The 23,856-nt window shown below is 33.3% G+C and overlaps 2 protein-coding genes across 6 annotated transcripts; one reads left to right on the top strand and one right to left on the bottom strand.

Moving 5' to 3' along the window:
- Positions 1–527: 527 nt before the first annotated feature.
- Positions 528–12,602, bottom strand: LOC108148371 (glutamate receptor ionotropic, kainate 2). 4 transcript variants are annotated; one of them, XM_041708636.1, is made up of 15 exons: positions 12,385–12,601; positions 12,200–12,332; positions 11,724–12,137; positions 10,720–10,886; positions 9,918–9,971; positions 8,700–8,864; positions 8,483–8,641; positions 7,656–7,859; positions 6,291–6,494; positions 6,116–6,220; positions 5,738–5,995; positions 5,132–5,626; positions 2,321–2,518; positions 898–1,288; positions 528–842 (listed from the first exon to the last, which is right to left on the bottom strand). In XM_041708636.1, exons 1-15 carry the CDS (start codon positions 12,385–12,387, stop codon positions 565–567), a joined length of 3,228 nt encoding a protein of 1,075 aa, XP_041564570.1. In that variant the 5' UTR covers positions 12,388–12,601; the 3' UTR covers positions 528–564. The 4 variants fall into 4 exon arrangements, with proteins under 4 accessions (XP_041564570.1, XP_041564571.1, XP_017130884.2 ...); XM_041708637.1 differs by lacking the exon at positions 9,918–9,971 and having other exon boundaries at positions 12,385–12,602; XM_017275395.2 differs by lacking the exon at positions 5,132–5,626 and having other exon boundaries at positions 12,385–12,594.
- Positions 12,603–15,543: 2,941 nt separating this feature from the next.
- Positions 15,544–23,839, top strand: LOC108148306 (calsyntenin-1). Of its 2 annotated transcripts, XM_017275291.2 has the most exons (12): positions 15,544–15,676; positions 17,203–17,366; positions 17,505–17,647; positions 17,701–18,201; positions 18,262–18,369; positions 20,070–21,113; positions 21,177–21,231; positions 21,696–22,250; positions 22,320–22,403; positions 22,487–22,617; positions 22,836–22,959; positions 23,022–23,839. In XM_017275291.2, exons 2-12 carry the CDS (start codon positions 17,252–17,254, stop codon positions 23,087–23,089), a joined length of 2,928 nt encoding a protein of 975 aa, XP_017130780.1. In that variant the 5' UTR covers positions 15,544–15,676; positions 17,203–17,251; the 3' UTR covers positions 23,090–23,839. The 2 variants fall into 2 exon arrangements, with proteins under 2 accessions (XP_017130780.1, XP_017130779.1); XM_017275290.2 differs by having other exon boundaries at positions 20,070–21,231.
- The last annotated feature ends 17 nt before the right edge of the window (positions 23,840–23,856 follow it).

The raw sequence follows: 23,856 nt of genomic DNA, 5'->3' as shown, positions 1-23,856 counted from the left end.
ATATTTTAGAAAAATTGATTGGTTGAGGACTTACACTTTTTTAACACACTTTAATATTTATACAAAAGGTATTCAAAAATACTTTGTTTTGGTATATTTAAGAACACAAAAAGTTTTTTACATCGTTTCTCAATTTCAACAAATTTTAAGCACTTGTTTTAGAATTCTGGAATAACTTTTTTTGTGTTGGGCAGGTCGTTATAAAAAAAATTTGTTCCACGACTCTGTCGTCACTCTGAAATATAAAACCCCTGTGTAGGCAAATACCTGGTTTAATAGTTCGAAAGTTTTGATTAAAATCGAGAAACGATGTTATATAGCTTCCATAGGAATGATCGAGTAATTGAAGTGATAATCATCAAAGCTTCAATGGTTTTTAATGGGTACTCACATAATTCGAAATTAAGATGTGTAATTTTTGCAATAGCTGCAAGGGCATATCAACTTAAGCTTGCGGAAGTTTTCTTCCTTTCTTGTTACTCTGGATTTAATTTAATTTAATTTAATTTTTGAAATAACAAAAAGCATTTATTTTTCCTATTATTTTTATTAATGCGTATCAGTTTAATTAAAATAATTATAATGTACGCCCACATTTGGCACACTCATATTGTTCGGGACGTATGTTTGTCCAGGAGAGCATTTTAAGCAGTTCCGTTTTCGTGGTCTATGCTTTGATTTTGAACCATGGCAGTGCATTGCAAAACGAAGCTCCTGAGCCATTTCTGAGCACAGTGATTGATTTTCGGTATTCAAATTTTTTCTGGAGTTCCAGCAAAACTCGAATATGGCTACAACAACAGCAAGTGCAAGTCCACAGAGAAGAACAACAAATACGCCACCTTAAATTGAACGTATAACTTAATTTTATATTAAAATCTTATGAAAAAATCTTACCAATATTTTCTACTCCAAGTGCATTGGCTTTTGACTCCTTGCTTTTATCATCTCTGTTGCAAACGTCGCCCGTATTTTTCCACCATTTATCATACAGTATTTGAATAATGCCTTTTTCTTGTAGCTCCAAAATGGCAAGTGAAATTTTATCTCTCCAAGGAGAGCCCTTAGGTGTCGCGATACCGTAGCCCTTAGAATCCAGCAAGCCTCCAATTTGAGTTAGATTGCAATCACGTTGAACAGCATAGTCCAGCATGGTAGATTCCATTAAAAATGCGTAACTTCCTTCCATTACTCGTTTAATTCCATCTTCGTATGTCTTAACAAAAACAGCAGCTTTACGATTTTCCATATACCGCCACATTTTTTGATATATACCAATTTTAGAGTCCTAAAATCAAAATAACACGTTTTAGTAATATTCCTTCTTTACGTTATTGAGTAGTTTTGATAACATGCTTAACCGGCTTTGCTTACTAAATTTAAAAAAAAATCAAAATGTGATTATAATTTCATTAATAAACAAGAAAGAAAGCAAACTTCGGCAAGCCGAAGTTCATACCCTTGCAGCTATTGCAAGATTTAAACATTTTTGAAAACATTAAAATTATGATTTACTTGCGTATATGTTAAAAAATATTGAAGCTATGATGATTTGCAGCTCAATTATTTGATAGTAATTTCATATATTTTTATTATTTCTATGGGAGCTATATGATATAGTCGTCAGATTTTGATAAAATTTAAACCATAGTTCTGAAATATTTAACCATTGCTATATGTCGAAGAACTAAACAAAAAATTAAAAAACAGCAAAGTTATAATTTTTTTTCAATTATTTTTCCGATTGTTCCTATGGGAGCTATATGCTATAGTCGTCCAATCCGGCTCGTTCCGACTTATATACTACCTGCAATAGAAAGACAACTTTTGAAAAAGTTTCATGCAGATAGCTTTAAAACTGAGAGACTAGTTTGCATATAAACGGACGGACAGACAGACGGACATGGCTAGATCGACTCTACTAGTGACGCTGATCAAGAATATATATACTTTATAGGGTCGGAAACTTCACCTTCACTGCGTTGCAAACTTCTGACTGAAATTTTAATACCCTCTGCAAGGGTATAATAAAAGTTTTAATAAAAACATAAGGTGGTAGGGGGTGTTGTAAAGTTTTCTTTCTGTTGCAGGTTAACGTAACGAACCGGGTCGGACGACTATAGCATATAGCTCCCATAGCAACAATCGAAAATATAATTTAAAAAAAAATATAACTTTGCTATACCCTTTGAGAGATTATTATAAGTTCAGTCAGAAGTTTGCAACGCTGTACATTTACTTATTTTCTATTTTTGTACAATAAATACAAGATAAGTTTTTGTCAATAATATCTTAAATATTTTAATTTAACTATATTTACCCTAAAAAATGTCATTGTAGATCCACCTTCCAAAGTTCCATATGATATTTCGGTTTGCTCTGCCAAGTCAGAAGCGCTTTCAATAGGTGATATCATCCGTTCGACAGTTAAAAAAGCAGCTAAGTTGGCAGTGTACGATGATATAATTATTAGGCAAAAAAAGAACCAGCATCCACCAACAATACGCGTTGAGGTAGCCTAAAAAGAAAATTACGTTTTTAGCTTCATAACAATTCTTAGGTACAACCAATTATCGTTTTGATTTTAAAAATTTTAATTATTTGATCACTTTTAATTTAGCAAAAATGGGAACAGTTGCGTTTTAAACAAAATTGTCTAGTGATTCAAGTTAATCGACATTTAAGTCACCGTCGTCGTTTGCCTCGTCTTAGAACTGTCGTCTTTGGCCTTTTGCTTTCAATTCACTTGCTCGTCCCTTGGCGCGGGCTCTCGTCGTCACTCGTCGTCACTCGTCGTCACTCGTCGTCACTCGTTGTCATTCGTCGTCATTCGTCGTCATTCGTCGTCACTCGTCGTCACTCGTCGTCACTCGTCGTCACTCGTTGTCATTCGTCGTCATTCGTCGTCACTCGTCGTCACTCGTCACTCATCGTCGTTCTCGTATTCTTCTTATGACTTCCTGATATCTCTTTGAACTTGCAAACTGTTTAAATCTTATATTCTGTGCAGCTGCTGATATACACTCGTTGCAAATAGAATGCGTACACACACACATTCCCACATTCGACCACCCAGCGTAAGTATTCGTCTCTAATGCCTAGTTGTCGGAATTGACTGAAATATTGTTGTTGGTAGGCCACGGCTTCACATACTCTGCACAACTTGAAGATATACCAGGACCGTCGGAAATGCCTAGTTAATGAACATCATATGAATTATTCGACTTTACTTCTGTGATTTGGAATGGACCCAAAAACTTTGGTTTGCGCTCTTTTGATAGCAACCAAGTCGCCTTGCTTGTATACAGTTGCTTTCTTGCGACGTATGTAGATTGTATGATTTCTTGTTTTCGTTTTGCAGCTTTAAGATGAGTTACTTCGATTTTTTGCGCAGATCGTCACGTCCATCTCTAAAAGATTCTAATGTTACCTTCTCAAGCAAGTTCGAATGGTGTGGTATCGATACTTCTGGAGAACGTAGAATTTATGGCCTGCTGGACTTTACCGACGTGTTGAAACCATTTCATCGGATTGACAACACTGACTTTAGCCAAAACTGAGGTGATTATAGCGTCCAACCGTTCTACTTGGCCATTGACTGTTGTCCTCGCAGTATTTCAGGAAGTCTTGAGATGTAAGGGCTGCACCTCTATCAGAAACGATAAGTGAGGGGTTGCCAAACATCGTGCTTTGCTGTCGCAGTTTTACTATGATGTCTTTTGCTGAGGTTGACTTGGTGGGGTTTAATGGCTAAAACGGGCTTATAATCCTTGCTCGTATACCATCACCCAACGGCTGATCCTTTTGTTTAGATCCTTCTTCTGCATTGTTTTGTTAAATGCGTCGCAGTGTGAAAAAATTTGAAAAAATCTGCCTAAAAGATTGACTCGAAACTTAGAAACGGGTTCTACAACGGCTAGTTCAAAGCTAGGGTATTCTCTTTGCGCCGGAGATGTTTTTCTGCTCATAAAGTAAACAGCGTGCAGATGGCCATCTTCAGGAGACTTTTGCATCAGGAATGCTCCTGCACGTCTTGGTTAAAGATTCTTAAAACTGGACTTTCTGTTAAAATTTTCGTCAAGGTATCGATAGCAGCTTGCTCATGTATTCCTATTTCGATTTTTGAATTCTTCTTGGTCAAATCTGAGAGAGGTTTCGCTATCCTGGCTTAATTTGGTATGAATTTAAGAAAGTAGCCTAAGAATCTTTGAAGTTGCTTCAGAGTCTGAGGATTTTAAAACTTAAGAACTAACTAAATTACATATTTTTAAAGATGCAAGTTCTTGCAATATTGAATAAAAAGTCCAAAATCTAGTGAAAAGAGATGAATACTTAGCTGATCGAAATGCTTCTGAAGTCATTGAAATTGATTAAAATGTCATTTAAAAAATATAATTTAGCGAGATTTCTTACTTATTTCCAAATTATCTACAAAAACTTTAAAAAATCAAGAATTTTTTTGTCAATTTTTTTTGCTTAAGAATTACTTTTGGGTACCCTCCGGAAACGAAGTGATTCCTTTAAAAATAAGTTCTTTGATCCATTAACTACCAAAATCATCCGCCGATTTCGTACGGTTTTGCTTTAGTTTTCGAGAACCGCTGTTTTAAGTGTGAGCTTAATTTAAAGGAGAGGCAGTTTTAGAATCTACTGCAGCACACTGGTGGATTCAATGCCATCACGACTGAATACCAAGGGTTACCATAAAAAATTCAACAAACATTTTTCAGACTTATATGTCATTAATAGCCTGAATGTTTTTAGAAAAAATACTGGAAAATACCGATATCTAACGATATTTCGTTAAACATCTGGTCTTTATTTGCAATGATGATGACGCAAAAAAAAATACTGAAAACAAGAAGGGAACCAAACTTCGGCAAGCCGAAGTTTATATACGCTTGCAGCTTTTGCCAAAATTAAATATTCTTTAAAATATCTGAACTTCGATTTATTTGCGTGTATAATTCGAAGTTTAGATGTCTTTTGCAATATCTACAAAGGCTTATAAGCCCCGGCTTGCCGAAGTTTGTTTCTTTACTTTTTTTTTATGGCAATAAGAATTTTAACACAGCTATCAATATTTTCACACTTTTTCCACTTATTTAATAGAATATATTGTTGATCGTACCCTAGGATATAAATCAGAACCTTGTTGCATAAGCGCGCCAATGGCAAACCAAAAACTATTTTTTAAAGTGAAATTGTTTTGTATTCGAACTAAATCCACTGTATTATCATCCGATGCATCTTCATCAACATCATTTGAAGGTGGAAAAGGTAAACCATGTCCACATAAAGTATCATCGTGTTCAATATAATTATTGGATTTGCTTATTTTGTGGTCTGTGTTTAAATATACTTCTTCATCATGTTCTGATATTCTTTTTCTGTGTATTAATTCCAACTGTTCATCAAAGCAATTTTCTTTTTGTATTTCGCGCAATATATGGTCACAAGCCATTGAACAAGGTGGCTTTGAATTAACCCATTCGATCGGCGATAATCGAGCGACAATCCAAATGCAAATTGATACAAAAATATATCCGAATGCTATATAAAACCAAATTTCAATAGCAAGTGGTGATAAGAACGCAAAAAATTTCGTTTGAGCTCGATCTGAAATCTGAAATACAACAAAAATCAATAAAATCTTTTGGTAATAACAAAAATAACATACATACGAATAAATAAACCTTAAATTAATGACTCTTTAAATGCTTGTGATTATGTATACCTTGGGATTAAGTCCAGATCCTTGGCGTAAGAATGTTCCTGTTATAAACCAAAAACTGTTCGATACGGAAAACTGATTTTCCACTATATCCGTTTCCTTGTAGCATGGATGAGGGTTTTTCCACTCATATGGAGAAAATCGAGCCATCACAAATAGCGCGAAGGATACTAATATATAAGCAGCTAGCACATAAAGCCATATCTCGATTGCCAAAGGGTTCATAAAGGAGAACAGTCGTGTGGGCTGACTTGTCGGAACCTATTAAATTTGGCCACATATGTGAAGGGATTTTTTAAATTTATATCTACAGTTTAACAAATTGCGCAACACATAGAAAACTGAAGTAAATACAAATATTATACAAAATACAAGGTTTACCTTAAATAAGATTCCAATGCCCAAATTCATAAAGGGTTTGGTAAAATCAATAACACTCTCCCGCGCGTAGTTAATTGTCATTGAGGCTACAGCAAGATCGGCTCGCTAAGAAGTATTTTTTTTTGATAATATAATATATTTGTGACTATATTAATGTTGAAGTATTTTAACTTGCCCTTTCCATTAGTTCCTGCACAATTCCATTCCATGAATTAGTTTCTGGTATGTAAACACCGTACATATTATCGGGAACTAATTCAATTTTGTATTGAAATCCAACTTGTTGAGCGATCGCTTTAAGAAGATCAATACAAAATCCTTCAAATCGAATATTTCCTGTAAGATTTGCATCGTCTTTGACCATTACATATGGGCGCTCCTAAAAAATTACGGATGACGGTTAAGTAATCAAACAATGGTACAGCTTTCAGAAAACAAACCAATTTTATATACATATACATATAAACAAGAAAGAAAGCAAACTTCGGCTTGCAGCTGTTGCAAAAACTAAACATTCTTTAAAACATCTAAATTTCGATTTATTTGTGTATATGTTTAAAAAAATTTTTAGTAATGATATCGTTTTCCGATTTGAATAAATTTAAAAGCGTAATTCAGAATTAATAGCCTATTACTATATCCAAAAGAAAAAAGGAAACAAGAAAGGAAGCAACCTTCAGCAAGACGAAGTTCATATATCCTTGCAGCTATTGCAAAAATTAAATATTAATGAAAACATTAAAATCATGATTTACTTGCGTGTATGTCTAAAAGCATTGAAGCTATGATAATTTGCAGCTCAATTATGGTAGCTATACGATATCGTTTTCCGATTTTAAAAGAATTGAAAACGTATTTCTGAACTGTCAAATTATTAATAAGTCAAAAAAAAAACTTTTAAACAAAATTACTAAATAAAATAGGTACGTTTCCATGGAAGCTATAGTTATATTCGTCCGATTTTGATGAAATTTTAACCGTAATTCTAAAATATTTAACCTTTACTATTTGTTGAAGAACTAACAAAATAAATTTAAAAACAGCAAAGGTCATGGCTAGATCGACTCTCTTAGGCTGATCAAGAATATATTTACTTTATAGGGTCGAAAAGGTCTCCTTCGTTGCAAACTTCTGACTGAAATTATAATACCCTCAGCAAGAGTATGAAGAAATTATATAAAACAAAAATATCGTCAAAACTCTACATACAGAAGACGCAGTTTCAAAATGCATACTAGAGTCGTTCGATCAAGTCCGCCCAGATTTATTACTACCTTCAATGGAGTGAAGTTTTTGGATTTCATACAGATAGCTTTAAAACTGACAGACAAGTTTGTGTAGAAACGGACTTGGTTAGATCGACTTCCCTAGTGATGCTGATCTAAAACATGAATACTTTATAGGGTTGGAAATGTTTCCTTCACTGCGTTGCAAACTTTTGATTGAGATAATATTACCGTCTGCCAGGGTGTAAGAACACACATTGAATACACATTACACATAGCACCTGCTAAATAAATAAACCATTTTTTAAACTAACCTCTCTTGTCATGACGACCAACGTTATATTTGCTATGTTTGAATCATAAAAAGCCGTTGGGTCAGATATGTTAACACCACCGTCGGGCTGCCAGTATCCAACTTTTTGTATATTTTCTTGCTTCAATTTCAGAATGTCAAGTTTAAACTTGTTTCGGCGACCTTCCACAAAGTTAACATTCCCGGTCAAGCCGTCTGTAATGGCCTGAAATGCAAAATAGATTTTTATTGTAAATATTTAAAATACTATATATATTTATATATATGTAAGTAGTGTTGCTTATCACTTAGAAAGGTGATTTCTTACCTTACCAATGAACCATAGAGCCACCGACCACATTTTTTGCCAAAACCCATTTTTTAAAAGTCGGTAAATATTTTTTTTTATCGCAATGGATAGGAATAACCCTATTCTTAAATGTTGCAAACACAAAATTTTAACAGGGAGCATAACTGTTAAGCTATCAGCTGTTAAAGTCAGCTGTTGGTGCAACTCGAAGCGAGTTCCAAACTTAACCTAAAAAATAATTAAAGAAACCAATTCAAGTGCAATTTTTTGGCATGCAGTCCAACAATAGCGGTTTGTATATTGTGTTTGTAAACGTGAATTGTAGATATTGATTGTGGTGTTCCTGTAATCTTGTGAAAGGTATAACCCCAAGCTAAAAGCTTGTAGTGATTTGTTATTTTTAAATACAACAAGTCCAGCTGACTGACAGTAGGACCGTAAGAACAAAACTTCGGTCACACTAGTCAGAATAAACTCTACACTGGCGTAACTGTTCGTCGATCTGATTTCTAGTAAAAAATGCCATAAAGGTTACTTACTGAATTTATATGGTTGTACAACGAAATACCGTCATCCCAGGTTCGGTCGGAGGTGCAGGAGAGGTTTTTAATAGAAAAATTTGGACGATTATCTAAACTTAAAAAGTGTAATCCATACGCAAACGCGTATACTGAATCAAACATTAAAGCAGATTCTGTCTAAAAAAATGCCAAAAATTAAAACGTTTTGTTTCTAAAATATTCATTATCCCTTTACCTGTATGTAAGGCATTCCATTTACATTTTCCAATCCATTGTGTTGAAGTTTTTGCATTTGGTCTATAACTTCAAGATATCTTTTGCTATCGACATCAACCAATCGAAACGCAGTTATGTTTACGCTGTTGTATCTGAAATCCTCTAAGTCATACGTTTCCAAGTCCTGATAACAAAATTATTTTGTTATTACTTAAGGCGAAAGCAAAAGACTATTAAGCATCGGCAAGCCGAAGATATTATACCCATGCATCTACAACTTAAATTGAATATCCTATATGAATCCGAAACTGTGAAATAATAATATATATTTGAGTATATGGGTGTATGTTTAAAAGTAACGAATAAAGAATTTTTTCACTTCTTTTCGCATTAAAATTATCCGATTCGGTTCGTTCAGTTTTATAGCCTACCGACATAAAAATAAAACTTTTGTGAAAGTTTAATCCAAATTTATTGCTTTAGGCTAGTTTATAAACCCTTAAAGCTATAACAAACATTAATTTAAAATGGTAATTCCTTTTCCGTTCCTGCTATTCGTATTATTAATAATGTTAGTCAGCGCAAAAAATAATAAAAACTTTCCCAAAGTTGTATTTCTATTACAGGTAGTACAAAAGTCGGAATGAGCCGGGTCGAACGACTATGTCATATAGCTCCCATGGAAACAATAAAAATATTATTAAATTATTATTATTATTATTATTATTATTATTATTATTATTATTATTATTATTATTATTATTATTATTATTATTATTATTATTATTATTATTATTATTATTATTATTATTATTATTATAATTTAACTTTTTTATTTTGTAATTTATTTTTGAAATTCTTTTTGGTTAATTAATAATTTGACAGTTCAAAATTACGCTTTTAATTTTATTAAAAATGGAAAACGATATCATGTAGCTGTCATAGGAACTAACAAATAATTGAGTTGCAAATCATCACAGCTTTAAGTAAATCATAATATTTAATTTATTTAATATTTGCGATAGCTGCAAGGGTATATGAACTTCGGCTTGCCAAAGTGTGCTTCTTCCTTTCTTGTTTTTTTTTTAATCGCGTTGACAAATATATAGTATAAGAAAATTCTGTTTATCTTACAACTAAGGTAAGCCAATTTGACCCACTCAGATAATTACATAAAACTAAACTTAAGTATACAATAATTTAATTTTAAAACACTTTAATGTATTTGAGTACTTACAAATGTTGTAAACATATAGTGGTATCGGTGATCATTCATTTGCAGTTGTAAAATCTAAAAAAGTTCAAACAAAATTGGGTTTTGGTATAACGATACATTATTATGTAGGTTTATTATGTAGCTTAAATGACATAATCAGAAAAAAATAGTAAAAATGTCCTTTTTTTATTGTTGAACATAAAAACACTAATCGAAAAAATCCAGAATTTATATGATTAATTTGTGGATCGTTCTTTTAAGTTTTAGAGAAAAAGATTTTTTTTAACCGTACTATGAAATTTTCCTTTAGGTTCACTCGCACGATGCTTTTAGAGATTTGTCTAAGTGGTTTGAGAAAGCAACCTTTGGTCAGCCAAAGCTTAAGTACCCTTGCAGCTATTACAAAAATTGATTTTTTGCTAAAATGTCGTTGTCCGAATTAAGAAAAAGTATAGTAAGACGAAATTTATAAGTATAAATTTAAAAACAACAAACTTCTAATCTTTTATACCTATTTTTTTGATTGATCTTATGGGTCATATACGACTTGCAATGAAAACAGGCTTTTGGGAATGTTTTATCAAGGTAAATATGTCTAGACCGACGACTGTCCTAGCAAAGCTGATATTTAAAGGGTCGGATTTGTCTCCTTCATTGCGATGCAAACTTTTAACTGATACTGTTACACCCTCTGCAAGGATATAAAAATAATTAAACCTAAACAAAAATACCAAAAAAAAAACCGTGAACGCCACAGCCGATGGAGCTGGTATAGTGAGAAAAAATTTACCAAAAATCAACTTAAATCAAAAAATCATCTTACGGATCTAAAAAAAGTTTTTATGTGTAATGGATTTGTGTCCACTATTATTTTGTAAATTTCCTTTTGGCGGATTGCTCGCAAAACTTGACGATAGGACTCCGGACTGGCTTGCCTTATATACATTTCCGCTTTCGTCTCAGTTGATGAGTGCATCAAATTAAAAAGTCCTAAAAAGAAGTGTAACAAAATGTGAGCAAGAAAATTTATATTTAATGACGAGATTAAATCAATTAACTGTCGTGTAACGTACAAGAAAGTACTCTTTCTTCGGAAAAAATGTAATTGATTCACTAGACCCTTTTTTTGCTTCCATTATTCCGATGAATTATGATGCATCGAAGTAAATTTAAAACAATTGAAAAACAGCAAAGTTGTTTTTTTTCATATAATTCTCCGATAAGTTATCTTTCTGTTGCAGAAAGAAAACAAGTAAACTTCGATCGTTATAGCTACATAAAATCGTTTGAAATTATTTTTTTATTCCGATTGTTTCCATGGGAGCTTATAGCATAAAGCGGCCGATCCTAATGAATTTTAAATTGTAATTCTGAAATATTAAACCAATGCTATATTTCGAAAACCTAGAAAAAAAATTAAAAACAGCAAAGTTATAATTTTTGTTTATTTATTTTTTCGATTGTTCCTATAGGACCTATATGATATAGTCGTTCGATCCGGCTCGTTCCGCCTTATATACTACCTGCGATAGAAAGACAACTTTGGGAAAGTTTCATGCAGATAGCTTTAAAACTGAGGGACTAGTTTTCGTAGAAACGGACGGACATTGGAACAATCGATGAAATAAATGAAAAAAATTAGCTGTTTTTAATTTTCTTTTTTAGTTCTTCAACATATAGTAATGGTTAAAGATTTCAGAATTACGGTTTAAATTCCATAAAAATCGAACGACTTTATTATATATAATTTGCAAAACGTAAAAAAAACACCACATCTTCAAGTAAAAGCATTAAGTATTTGTGTATCGCTGGTTAAATGATATTTACCATAGTCTTCTTCATAAATAATGGCAACCTTTGTCCAGTTCAAGTAGACCATTATATCTCTATAGGCTAGAGTTAAGAGAGTGTGTGATGGATACAAGTTGATGGAAAATTCCTTGGAATTATATTCAAGATCAATTCGAACTTCAATGTGGGGTATATCATAAGCTTCGCAAATAGATTGTACATGGCCAGCAAGAAGGGTGTCTGTTGGGCCGAATATGGCTTGTACTCCTGCTTCCAACTGCCGGCAAACCTTTTTGGTGGTGCGAAACGAGTCATCTCGAGGAACATACTCAATATCGTACACAAGTTGTGTATTGGGAAGAAGAGTTTTTTCCTTGTTAATGCGGTAAATCGCGTATTTAAATGCGGATTCGATACTGCTTTCACGCTCATCTTCGGTAAATATAGCACCTATTAAAATGCACTGTGATAAGTTCAAGTCGGAGTAATTTCATTATTCACTTAAAGCTTACCTACGCGTATTACGGGGGGCAACGCATTCACAATTATGACTATTGAAAATATTATGTATGAGAGACATACTCTGTTAAGGGTATATCGATCTATTATGTTTTCCCTTATTATGGTTTCCCTTTTTTTTCGTATCTAATAAGCATACAAATAAAAAATTGAATAAAAGGGCCGAAATCTGCCTTACCATTATTTGGTATGGTATATGTTGTTACATTACATTCCGACACCCTTGTTTTAGCATTTATAAAGTGTAGGCACAAATGTTGTTGTTAAACACATTAAATGTAAACATTTAAAAGTAAGTGCTATGAACTTTTTCATTGAATCATTAATAGCACTTCTTGGCTTCATAAAGCTTAAAGCTCTATAAGCTTTTACGGGGTTGGTTTTGCTGCGTTTTCGTATTCCTGTTGGTTTTCAAATAAAAGTTGTTATCGAGCTGATATCTAAACAAATTTCATACATTAACTTTTGCCATTATGAAAAGTCTTTAAATTTATTATGCCAAAGAAAAAGCAGGTGACCCGACTTATCCGGGAGAAAATCACTTGGCTCAGAATGCGAACTAGTAATTTTGGATTTTTAGATTAACAATTGTTTATTCACATGACTAGATATAAGCATAGCGAACAGTTGAACAACATGATTTGTAAAATATAGCAGAAAATCAATTTATAATAGCATGGTAACATTGCTAACTAAATCATTAATAATTAAACAAGGGAAGAAAACTTAAAAAAAAAAAGCAGATAGCACTAAAACTGAAGTTTGCGTAGAAACGGACGGACAGAAGGATAGACGGAAGGACGTACGAACGAACTGACGGACAGAGTCCCATTCGGACACACGGCCAAGGCCAGATCGACTCTTCTTGTGAAGAGAGCTGGACGACCTACAACTTGCGCGAAAAGCACTCATATTGATGGGGAAATCCACCAGAAATTAATGGATCGGGTGATCACCACAGGTCATCATAGGCCAACATCAGTGGATAAATCATTAGCAGAGGAAGAACTTTCCATGTGCGAATGTTAAAATTGTATTTTGTTTTTCGTTTATATCCATTATGTTGGCGGCAACTTGGATTTTTTTCTTCTTCTTTTTTTTTAGGTTTGTTTACTTGTAGTAAACCGATCAGCTTATTTTCGTCCAAGTTGGCAAACACCTTGGTCGCATTATGGATGTCCTGTTGATCTTTAAAGAGCTGAGTAAACTCACTTAAATTCATTATTTTTAATAAATTTCTTTTGGATTTGCCAAAATTCAAAAGTAAACAAATCCAGATCAGCTGTTCGTGTCACATGTCGGAGTAGCATTAGCTAAATGCTAATGGGCCAATGAAACCAGGCGCATTTAAAAAGTCCTCTAATGAGTCAATGGATTCAGGCTAATAGTTATAATTTGATAGTTCAGAATTGCGGTTTTAATTTAATTCAAATCGGAAAACAATACTGAAAAGATATTTAATAAAATTTCTAAAAAGTAATGCTATTAAATAAACAATTCATTCATTGACGGATTCATTGAACCTAGAGACAGAGACAACTATATGAAAACTGCTTGAGATTTTGTTGGTAATAAGTTCACGGTCACACTGCCTTTTTAAGGTTAAATTCAAACTATTCAGTTGTTACCTTTAAATGGTAATAAATAATTTGTATACATTTAAGACTCGTTTTATTATTCCGTTTTGTCGTCAACTCCAACGAATGAGCAATATTGACTGGTATTTTATCGAATGGTATTTTTTTACCCAATTTTACCCAGAGAGCAAACAGTAGTTTTCTGGTACAGATGGACCCCTGATTTATAGCCGGATGCCATTGCGGCGTTGTAACGTTATTTCCACAGAGGTTTATCCACCTTCCACCATCCGTTGAAGGGACGGTCCATAAGGTTTTGCCGTTCCAAAAACTTCCCAGTTAGTCCGCCGTTAAAATTTGACGGACTTTGAAGGACTAATTTATGCGATAGTTACCCGATGTTTCTGCGGTGCAACCCTCTTTCCACGCAGTCCATCCCTGAAAAACCGTTGGGATTTTTGAAAAAATTAAACTCCGGTTTCCACAGAGCACATCCACATTTCACTTTCCGATTTCAGCTGATCTTAACAGCTGTAGTTCATCAAAACATAAATACAGATGATTGGCTTGTTGACTTTGTTTACGTTTTGACAAGCCACAGCTGTTCAGATCAGCTGAAATCGGAAGGTGGAAGGTGGATGTGCTTTGTGGAATTCGCAGTTTCACATTAGATGAAAATTCCAACCGTTTCCGATGGATGGACTGTGTGGAAAGAGGGCATTTTTAAATGTGCCTGATTCCATTGGCACATTAGCATTAAGCTAATGCTACTCCGACATGGAAGTGGCACGAACAGCTGATCTGGGTTTGTTTACTTTTAAATTTGGAAATCCAAAAGAAATTAATTAAAAATAATAAATATGAGTGAGTTTACTCAACTCCTTAATGCTCAGCTGATGCTCTTGTTTGATGGGTTTGCAAAGGAGGCCACCACAGTTTATAAAAATGCCAAGGATCCCCGTATATGTGAGAGTTATTAAATGCCAGAGATACAGCAGTAATGCATTGGATTTCTACGAGCAGAATTTGCAGCGTGCGTTCTAGTTTTTAGTCATTTTTATACAAAATAAATTTAATATTCGAAAGAAATCAAAAATTGCGCCACCTTACATATATAAAACAGCTGTTGTAGTGGTGGCACGAACAAAATATCGTTATACATCGCTATTTACCGGTATTTTTTCTAGTGTTATCGCATTTATTTTAATGCGGCACTTAGCCTTTTAGGATTTCCTAAATGCGTTTCAATGCTCCAATGGAATTCGGCTATTAAAAAATTAAAAATCTGAGATTTTTTGGGCTGCTATCGGCATAGTGCCATTTGCAGATGTAAGCAAAGACAACAGGGTCGAAAAATACAATTTTCTCCACCAGAAAATTCCGTTTGAAATAAAAATATAACTAAAATTCTATCAAAATAAAATATTAATTTTGGCTTTTAAAAATAAACCTTAAATGCAAACAAAAATATCGGCAAAAATTAAGTGAAAAGACATTAATTAATGTCAATTATGTCTTATGAAAAAATTGTGTTGAATTTTAAACTTATTTGACACATGCCTCCTTTTCTAATTTAATAAAAAAACATTATTAAAAATAATTGTATTATTATAACACGACTTTCTAATATTTTCATTTATTTTTTCGATTAATTATTATAAAATACTTGGGAAGTCATTTTAAGACCAGTCCGCAAACAAAAAACTGCTAAACGGTTCCAGCTTGACTGCGTAGCCCTGAGAATGTTGGTATTTTTTAGTCCGATTTAGGCAAAAATCTTTTCTACAAACGTATCTCAAAATGTCGGATAAACATTACCAGGATAGAAAGAACTTTAATTAAATCTAAAATAGCGTTTCTATACGTTACAATAAGCATTTTTACTGTGAAGAAGTAAGAAACAAAGTAAAGAAACTTACTATTGATTTTTCCTGACTTGCTAGTGTCAACAACGAATATATTTTATTGACTTAAAAAACATAATCTGGGAATTGTATAATTGTTTTTACGGCATCTGTTAGATTGTGTATCAAATAGAGCGCTTTATAAGAATCGGTATTGCAATTCATAAACAAAAGAAACGAATACTGATTCAATCCATTGCAGAATGTGTATCTCATGGATACAAACACATTAATCCTATACTATTTACATACGTACATATGTATTTTGTATGTACACACTGAAGATTTTTACATACATATGTATATGTATGTACAAAATCATATCCAAACATGCAGTTTAACTAAAATTGTAAAACGAGCAAAGTTTAACGACTTGTACAGAACACAATTAGCATTTTACTCTAAAATGAAACTATACTTCTTGCACTTGCAAAGGGTATTATAATTTAAGTCAGAAGTTATAAAAACTTTTCCGACCGCAAAAAGCTTAAATGTGAATGTGAATTTTTGTTTTTGATCAGCAATAACCAACAACGATCTTGTCGATCATTTTTTACGCAAATAGTCATTAAGTTTAGAAACATATTTCACACATCATCCAAAACTTTATCGGCCTACACAGGAACTCCAAATCGAACTTTTTTAAGTTCTACGAACCATTTGTACTTTTTTATATGTAGTAATAAGTTGCTCCTGATTAAAAGTATTTTCAAAATTCGAGTTATTTTAGGAGATTTAGCCGATTTTGTGACATGGCTTCCGAACAATTAGAATTGTTTCGTAAACTTTAAACGCGTTTTCTCGAAACTTATTTTTTATTGGTGGTTGACATGATATCTCAAGTTCTACTGAACAGATTCCTTTGAAATTTTGAATATATTTAGTTTTTACAACTCTCGGACTTCAAAAAATTTTGAATATAAGTATTTTTAAAATATTTGAAAAGGTCACTACAAGGGTTGAAATCATGTCAATGTCGTCGAATTTATGGTGATTTTTTCTTTTTTTATATTCTTGAAATGTTAATTAAAAACATTTAAAAAACGGATACTAGAAATGTTTTTCGTTTGTCTTTATCTTACCTGAAAAATGCGAAAAATGCAGCCTCTAGCCCAGAGTACCCTCTTAAGAGCCGTTCCAATGCGATGATTTCGACTGAAGCGTCTCCAGACATAATCGATATCCAAAATTTTAAGTCATGATTAGAAAACAACTTTAAAAATATTTGGGAGTCCATATACTATCGACAATGTTGGGGTTACCTAGATAATTATACCTAGGTACAAACTTAAACCTACCTGGGTTAAAAAGTGTGTACCGATTACCTTACACGGTTATTAGAGTTATAAGTTTCAGAGTTCTCGACGTTCATACGGACGAACAAACAAACATGGCTAGATCGACACGGCTTTTGATCCTGATCAAGAATATATATACTTTATAGGGTTACTTTGTGTGTGCCGACTGCGGTTTGATACTGTTTTAAACTCTTATAAAAACAAATTTATTTTGCAGGAAAAATATAATATTTGGCTCCAGTTTTTGAAGAGTTTCATCGTTAACCATGATTGTACAAAACCAACTAGGTTGCATTTACCTTATGGTAATGTTGTTTTCAATGCTGGCTGCTGGAGTTGTAACATCAAGTGAAAATGAGGATGAATATTTAACACAAAAAGGTATTGTATGCTTCTTTTTTTATAATAACCACTCACACATAATATAGTTTAAAGTTACATTACATTTTATTATTGGGAAATAAACAGGCCGAGATTTTTTTTCTGAACTTAATTCTGTGATATTTTTTAATTTTTCAGACATTATATTAGAAAAGTCATATCATGGGTTGATTCGTGAAAATGAAACTCTGGTGGAAATAACTCCTTTGATTAAGGTGGATGAGGAGAAAATTTGTAACTTTCATATTCTCAAAAAGCCATATCATGAGATTCCGTTTGAGGTAAGTTTTGGCTGTGATTAAACTCCTTAAACTAAACGCTATTTATATTTTAGATTGAATTGTCTAATAACCTAGGCATTTTAAAAGCACGCCGGACATTGAATTGCGAAAAACGAAAGAGCTATCACTTCGAAATCGTTGCTATATACTGCGATGGAACACCTTCAAATACAGCAAATGTTCATATTACTGTGATCGACATAAATGAGTATGCCCCAACATTTTTGGAACCGTCTTACGTAACTGAAGTAGACGAGGGTCGACTTTATAACGAGATCTTAAGAGTCGAAGCTTCCGACAAGGACTGCACTCCCCTTTTTGGCGATGTTTGCAAATATGAGATACTGAACAATGATGAACCCTTTTCAATAGATAACGAAGGTTCAATCAAAAACACTGAACCACTTTCCCATAAGGCATCACATAACCACATCCTATCCGTCGTTGCATATGATTGTGCAATGAAAGAGTCTGCCGCTATAATGGTTAGCATCAAAGTGCGTCGCGTGTGTGAAACGAAGTTTTTAGGCATGCCAGAACGCATTGATTATACCGTATGTACCATCGACGTAATAATAATAACACAAATATGTTAATATAATCATTGTTTTTAGTCCGGTAGCACTGAAAGCGTACAATTGTTTCCTAATGCCCACCTGGATTTGTGTGATATTTCTTGCAAGAATGGAGGCCTGGCTATTCATGCATCCATAGCGCTAAAGGTAAGCCCTTTATAAATATAAGGGTTTTGGTGGGAACATTTATTAAGGAAGAGTTATTTTATTGGTTTAACTTATTTAAATTACCCTTGCTGGGTAACCCGAGTATTCCTAATTGCAAAGCGCTGTAGCCACATAAATCGAAACTTTGAAACGTTTAGGGGCAAACGTGGCCACTTTAGTAACAAAACGCAATCAAAATTGTAATTTTTTAAAAAGCCCTTATAAAAACAAACGGGATAGGAAGACAATTTTGCCAACCCGTAGATTATTTACATTTGCCATTTTACCGAAAATTGTGAAAACTTAGAATGTCAATGGGGTTATGACACTACATTGTTTGACTGTGCGAGCAGGACTGACATTTCCAATGAGCAATAAATTAAATAATTAACATAACCGATACAAAAATACTTGCATGGTTTCGGTATAAAAACACCGTTCGATAATATACTAAATGAGCAAGGGGCAAAATTGTATTTAAAAAATAAAATAGCTAAAAATACAATTATTGCCGGTCTTAAATGCAAATTAAAAATGAAAACACTGCTGAGTTGGAAGCCGGAAAATGTAATAACGTATAATAAATATTTTTCAGCATTTAAAAAACTGCAAACATTTACACGTTAAAATTAATGGCAGAAAACATTTTAGCTACAAGGTTTGAATTTAACGTTTAAAAGCAACGTGTAAAAGCTCTTTCCGCGGTTCACAGAATTCGTCAATAAATGGAGCAAATATTTAGTGTATGGAAAAGAACTGTTTGGGTTCAAAAAAGTTTTTTTTAATGAATGTGCATTGAGAGCATTGAACAGTGTTGCGCCGGCAAAGCGTCGGTGCTCTGCCGACACACACTTAAAAAGAATTTAAAAAAAAATTAAAATAGAGAAATTACAATTTTGTTTCGTTTTTTTTACTCTGATTGTTTCTATGGGTGCTATATGAAATAGTCGTCTGATTTTTATCAAATTTTAGCCGTAAGTCCAAAATAAAAACCATCACTAAACATCGAAGAACTATAACAAAAATTTATTTTAAATGCGGCAATTGTCTGTGAAAATAAATGCGCATTAGTCTAAATGCGTTTTTATGCGCCAATGGAATCAGTCTATAGCTTTTGAAGCAACTTCATATATAAAAAGTTAATTAATTAATAAAGTACAACTTAAATTGTTGTCGAACATGTAAGATTTTCGGTAACGGTTATTCTGGTTGCATTATATTTACGTTTCGGTTCCGGTTAGGCAAAAACATATTATATCGGTTTCGGTTAAGAAAAACGACTAAGAAACCGATTGGATACCCTGTTACGAAGTCGATCTAGCCATGTCAGTGTTTCCGTTCGTCTGGCCGATTCAACGCCTGAACATGAACATGAACATTATTTTTCAATTGATTTGAATGTACTTCGTTGCATAGTAATGGTTTCTTACTTCAGAAATACGGTTTTTAAATCGGAAAACAATGTCATACAGCTGCCATTGGAACAATCGAATAATTTATTGATTCACTGTTATTAAACATGAAGGCAACCAAAGTATTATTATTAGTATTTTTTATAGAATATTTATAAACTTCTTTTCTTTGTATGAAATGCCCTATCAATGTATTGTATCATCTTTTAGCCTCATCCAGTTAGCCTTTATATCTTGTCTCTTGTGCAGTAAAGTATTTATTTAGCTTTTTTTTATATACCTTTTCAGACAAAACACATTTCATTTGGATGCGACCGGGACATAACAAATTGCACTTCAAGCCAAAAAATGAAGGACCTTTTACCGCATGGTGCAGAGTGGACTAAAGAACTAAGTTATGACGAAGGTTCGGAACCTATATTTCATTTTGATGGTTCCACTGGAGTAGTGGTTCCTAACACTGTCATTGATCACTACGATTTTTCAACACGTGCCTTTAGCATTCTTACAATGTTTCGGCATAGCAGTCAAGGTGTGGCTAATAAACATGTTAAGGAGCATATTGTTTGCAGTGCTGACGACCACAAAATGAACCGCCACCATATGGCATTGTTTGTTCGCAATTGTCGGCTTATTCTCTTGCTAAGAAAAAATTTTAACGAAGGGGATTTAAATATATTTAGTCCTGCTGAATGGCGTTGGAAAATACCTGAGGTTTGCGACAACGAATGGCATCATTATGTTTTGAACGTAGAAGACCCGGCAAAGGTTAGCTTATTCATTGACGGCGTTCGTTTTGAGAACTCCATTGAGGATCATCATAGCAACCCGGAGGTAATTGACGATTGGCCCTTACACGCTGCCCATGGAGTTAATACCTCTTTAGCTATTGGAGCTTGCTACCAAAGTTTGGAAAACCGATTGAAACATGGCTTTAATGGTGACATTTCTGAGGTTAAAGTCGCCCTCAATGGTATTTTGACTAGTGAAGATATTAAATGTGGAACCACCTGTGCTGAGCACTTGTTATCACCTAAGCCAATAAAGAACAAAAATTCCGACTCTTTAAACGCCCAGATTCAGGCAAACATTCAAATGAGCGAAATCTATATTGAAGGCCAAACAAAACATGATGTTGAACAGTTGATGCGCAAAATTCAGTACATCAATATTAAACATAACCCCACAGTAGGACGCCGTAACATTGAAGTGCGAACAACTCTGACTTGTGGAAATGAAAGTTCACTTCGCTTGCCGCCAATTGAGACCTATATTATGGTTAACGAACCGATCGCTCCACTCGGCATAGATAATGGTGTGGGTTCGGCGTCGGTAAATGAAAATATGAATGCATCTTTAGAAGTTAATATTAAAAAATTCAAACCAATATTGCAGCTGGAGACTTCTGACCAAGACCCACAAATGGATTCCACCAAAATATCAATATCAGGTACGTAAAGTGCAAATAAAATAAGCATATCCCAACAGGGAAAATCAAAAATTGCCGTTGCGAGCTCAGTTTAAAAGTTAAAAACTTATTAAACTTATGCAATCGTCCTTTAAAATGTGTACACAGATTACATTTGAAAACGCTGATCGGTCGTCTATATCCCATAGCTTTTATATTATGTCCTATAGCTAAAGTTAAAGCCATTTACGTAAAACTCTTCGAATCTATTTATTCGGGTACACTTATGGGCGATAGGACGTCTAAGTCCTACATCTGCAATAGGAACCATAATTTCGAATTTGCTGAATTATGGAATTTCGTATTCTTAGCTATACCGCGGAAGCCTTAGCTGATGGAACATATGTTCCTATGGGTCTTTTTCTTAGGAGCCCGAAATAATAATACATACCTTATATATAATATACGATTTTATTGTTTCTTACACTATAATCATTTGTTTCCAGGAACTTCGAATAAGTTGGTTTCGTATCAAGAGATTAAATTGGGCGTACACATACTGGACAAAATTTACATCGATTCGCTTTCCAAGAATAGTGGAAAAGTCGAAAGGAAAAATCATTTGGACTCCTGTAGCGTTGTTGTGTTTCCCTCTTTGAATCCGGATCATGAAGACATTCAAATAGATGGTGACGAGTCATTATCATCTACCATGGATATTAAGACAAATATAAATAAAGATGGAGTTGAAATGATAGGAAAGGACACCATTCAAAACTATTTGAATGTGTTGCGGTCTCTTGTCTACAGTAACAAAAAACCGGCATACTATTTGAATCGAGTATTTAAGCTTTCTTGTGCTCAGCTTAGCTCTCAGTACAAAAGCGCGGAATATACACTCACACTTACTGTGTTGCATCCTAAACAGACGTTGTTTAAGTCTACAAATCTACCATCTTCGTCGGCTTTATCTAACGCAAATGCTCTTGGCAATACCAACACTGAAACAACTTATCACCAAAAAAGTGGTTCGATAAGTGACAATGACAATCAGGCAACTGGTGGGTGTTCGCTACAGACGTGATATGACCCATATACAAAATTTATTTAATGTTTATCTTTTTCTTCAGATTCTAAGATATATTCATATTCTTTGCTGCACACAAACGATGTGCAGGAACCGAAATCTCACATTCATTCGTTCGTACACAAAGGTAAATTCAAATTGCTAATGGAATAAAGAAAAACACCATATTTCAAACTGGTAATTTTATATTAATTACGAAAATATTTTTAGCTGAAGGATCACACCTTACAATGCTTATAATTCTTGTAAGTGTTTTTTTGGCCGTTTTGCTTTGTGGCGTTTCGATTGCACGTTTGAAAAACAACCAAAAATATAGCGAGCGCCACCAACCATGTCCAAAAGTAAGTATAACATATATATACACACAAACAATAATTACAACGTTGAAGCAAGAAAAAAAGTATTAAAAAACTTGGGCTATAATATCAAAATTCAACAAAGCATAATATAAATAATTGAGAGACTTAGGGCCGGTTTCTTTTATTTTTGTTGTCTCAAGGGAGCACCCTAATAACATAAAAACATAACTAACGATTAACATTTATTTTTTTATTTTTAGATTGTTGATGATGGCTTAGTTTGGGATGATTCAGCTTTGACTATAACTATAAATCCAATGCAAACAGATGGTGCATCTGAGGATAGTTCAGAATCAGAAAATTCTGACTCTGAAGACGAAGAAGGTACAGTAACTTGTTTTATTTTGTTGTTTCTATGTTGTGTAATGTTGGTTCTTTTTTATCAGCTTTAAAGGACGGATTCGCTCACATCAATCAACTTGAATGGGATAACACCAATATTTTTCAACAGTGAATTACATATTGTATTAAATTATTTCTTAAAACTGGAACTAAAATATGTAAATGTGCTTTTAAAATATAAACTACTAAATCAACAATTATCCGAAAGTTAAATCAGTTCAAATGAGAGTCTGCATATATGCATGCACACAAAATTGTAAGGACCCGCATTTATACATGATTTTTCCACAAATGTTTATGTTGCAATTGTACGATTGTAAAAACTAAGTCAGTGGCCGTGCGCAATACACCATATGTATGTACATGTACTATTAGCGCGAACACAAATTATAGTTAAGGTATAGTACAATTATTATATAACCAGCGTCGCTAGATCCCTAATAAAAGCATATACGCATACAAATATATATATATATATATATATATATATATATATATATAAATTTATATATATAAGACCTATTTAATTTATTGTTTGTCAACCATCATTTAAGAATGTAACATGCACTTGTCTAACAATCTTCAACCGCATTCTTTCGCTAATGCATAGAAGGAGGTTTCTCCGTCCCCATAATTTAAGCTTAATATTTAATTACTGAGTATTCCAAATGGAATCGAAATAGCCAAATCAATTGAGTTATTTAATAAAAAAGAATTTGTTATGGATTTATTATTTTAAAACTTTAAAGCTTAGATTAAGAAACATATCGAAAAGTGTAAGAATTTTATTTTTTAAATCGACCATACAAGCTCTAAATTTGTGAACAAATGTACAATTAAATACATATGTTTTATTTGTTTAGTTGAAACTAATTTTAT

This window comes from Drosophila elegans, unplaced genomic scaffold, assembly GCF_018152505.1.
Source record: "Drosophila elegans isolate 14027-0461.03 unplaced genomic scaffold, ASM1815250v1 contig_349, whole genome shotgun sequence".
Classification (NCBI taxonomy): Eukaryota; Metazoa; Arthropoda; class Insecta; order Diptera; family Drosophilidae; genus Drosophila; species Drosophila elegans.
The sequence above is the reverse complement of the archived record's forward strand: the minus strand, read 5'-3'. Positions and strand labels throughout refer to the sequence as shown.

Bases quoted from the DNA above. Each gene is read 5' to 3' on its own strand.
- LOC108148371 (XM_041708636.1), bottom strand. The intron at 8,865-9,917 runs GTAAGTACTCAA...TTTTGTTATCAG, and splicing joins ACTATATGTTTACAACATTT to GACTTGGAAACGTATGACTT. The intron at 1,289-2,320 runs GTAAATATAGTT...TTTTGATTTTAG, and splicing joins CTACAATGACATTTTTTAGG to GACTCTAAAATTGGTATATA.
- LOC108148306 (XM_017275290.2), top strand. From the start codon at position 17,252: ATGATTGTACAAAACCAACTAGGTTGCATTTACCTTATGGTAATGTTG. The intron at 21,232-21,695 runs GTACGTAAAGTG...ATTTGTTTCCAG, and splicing joins CACCAAAATATCAATATCAG to GAACTTCGAATAAGTTGGTT. The intron at 22,618-22,835 runs GTAAGTATAACA...TTTTATTTTTAG, and splicing joins GCCACCAACCATGTCCAAAA to ATTGTTGATGATGGCTTAGT.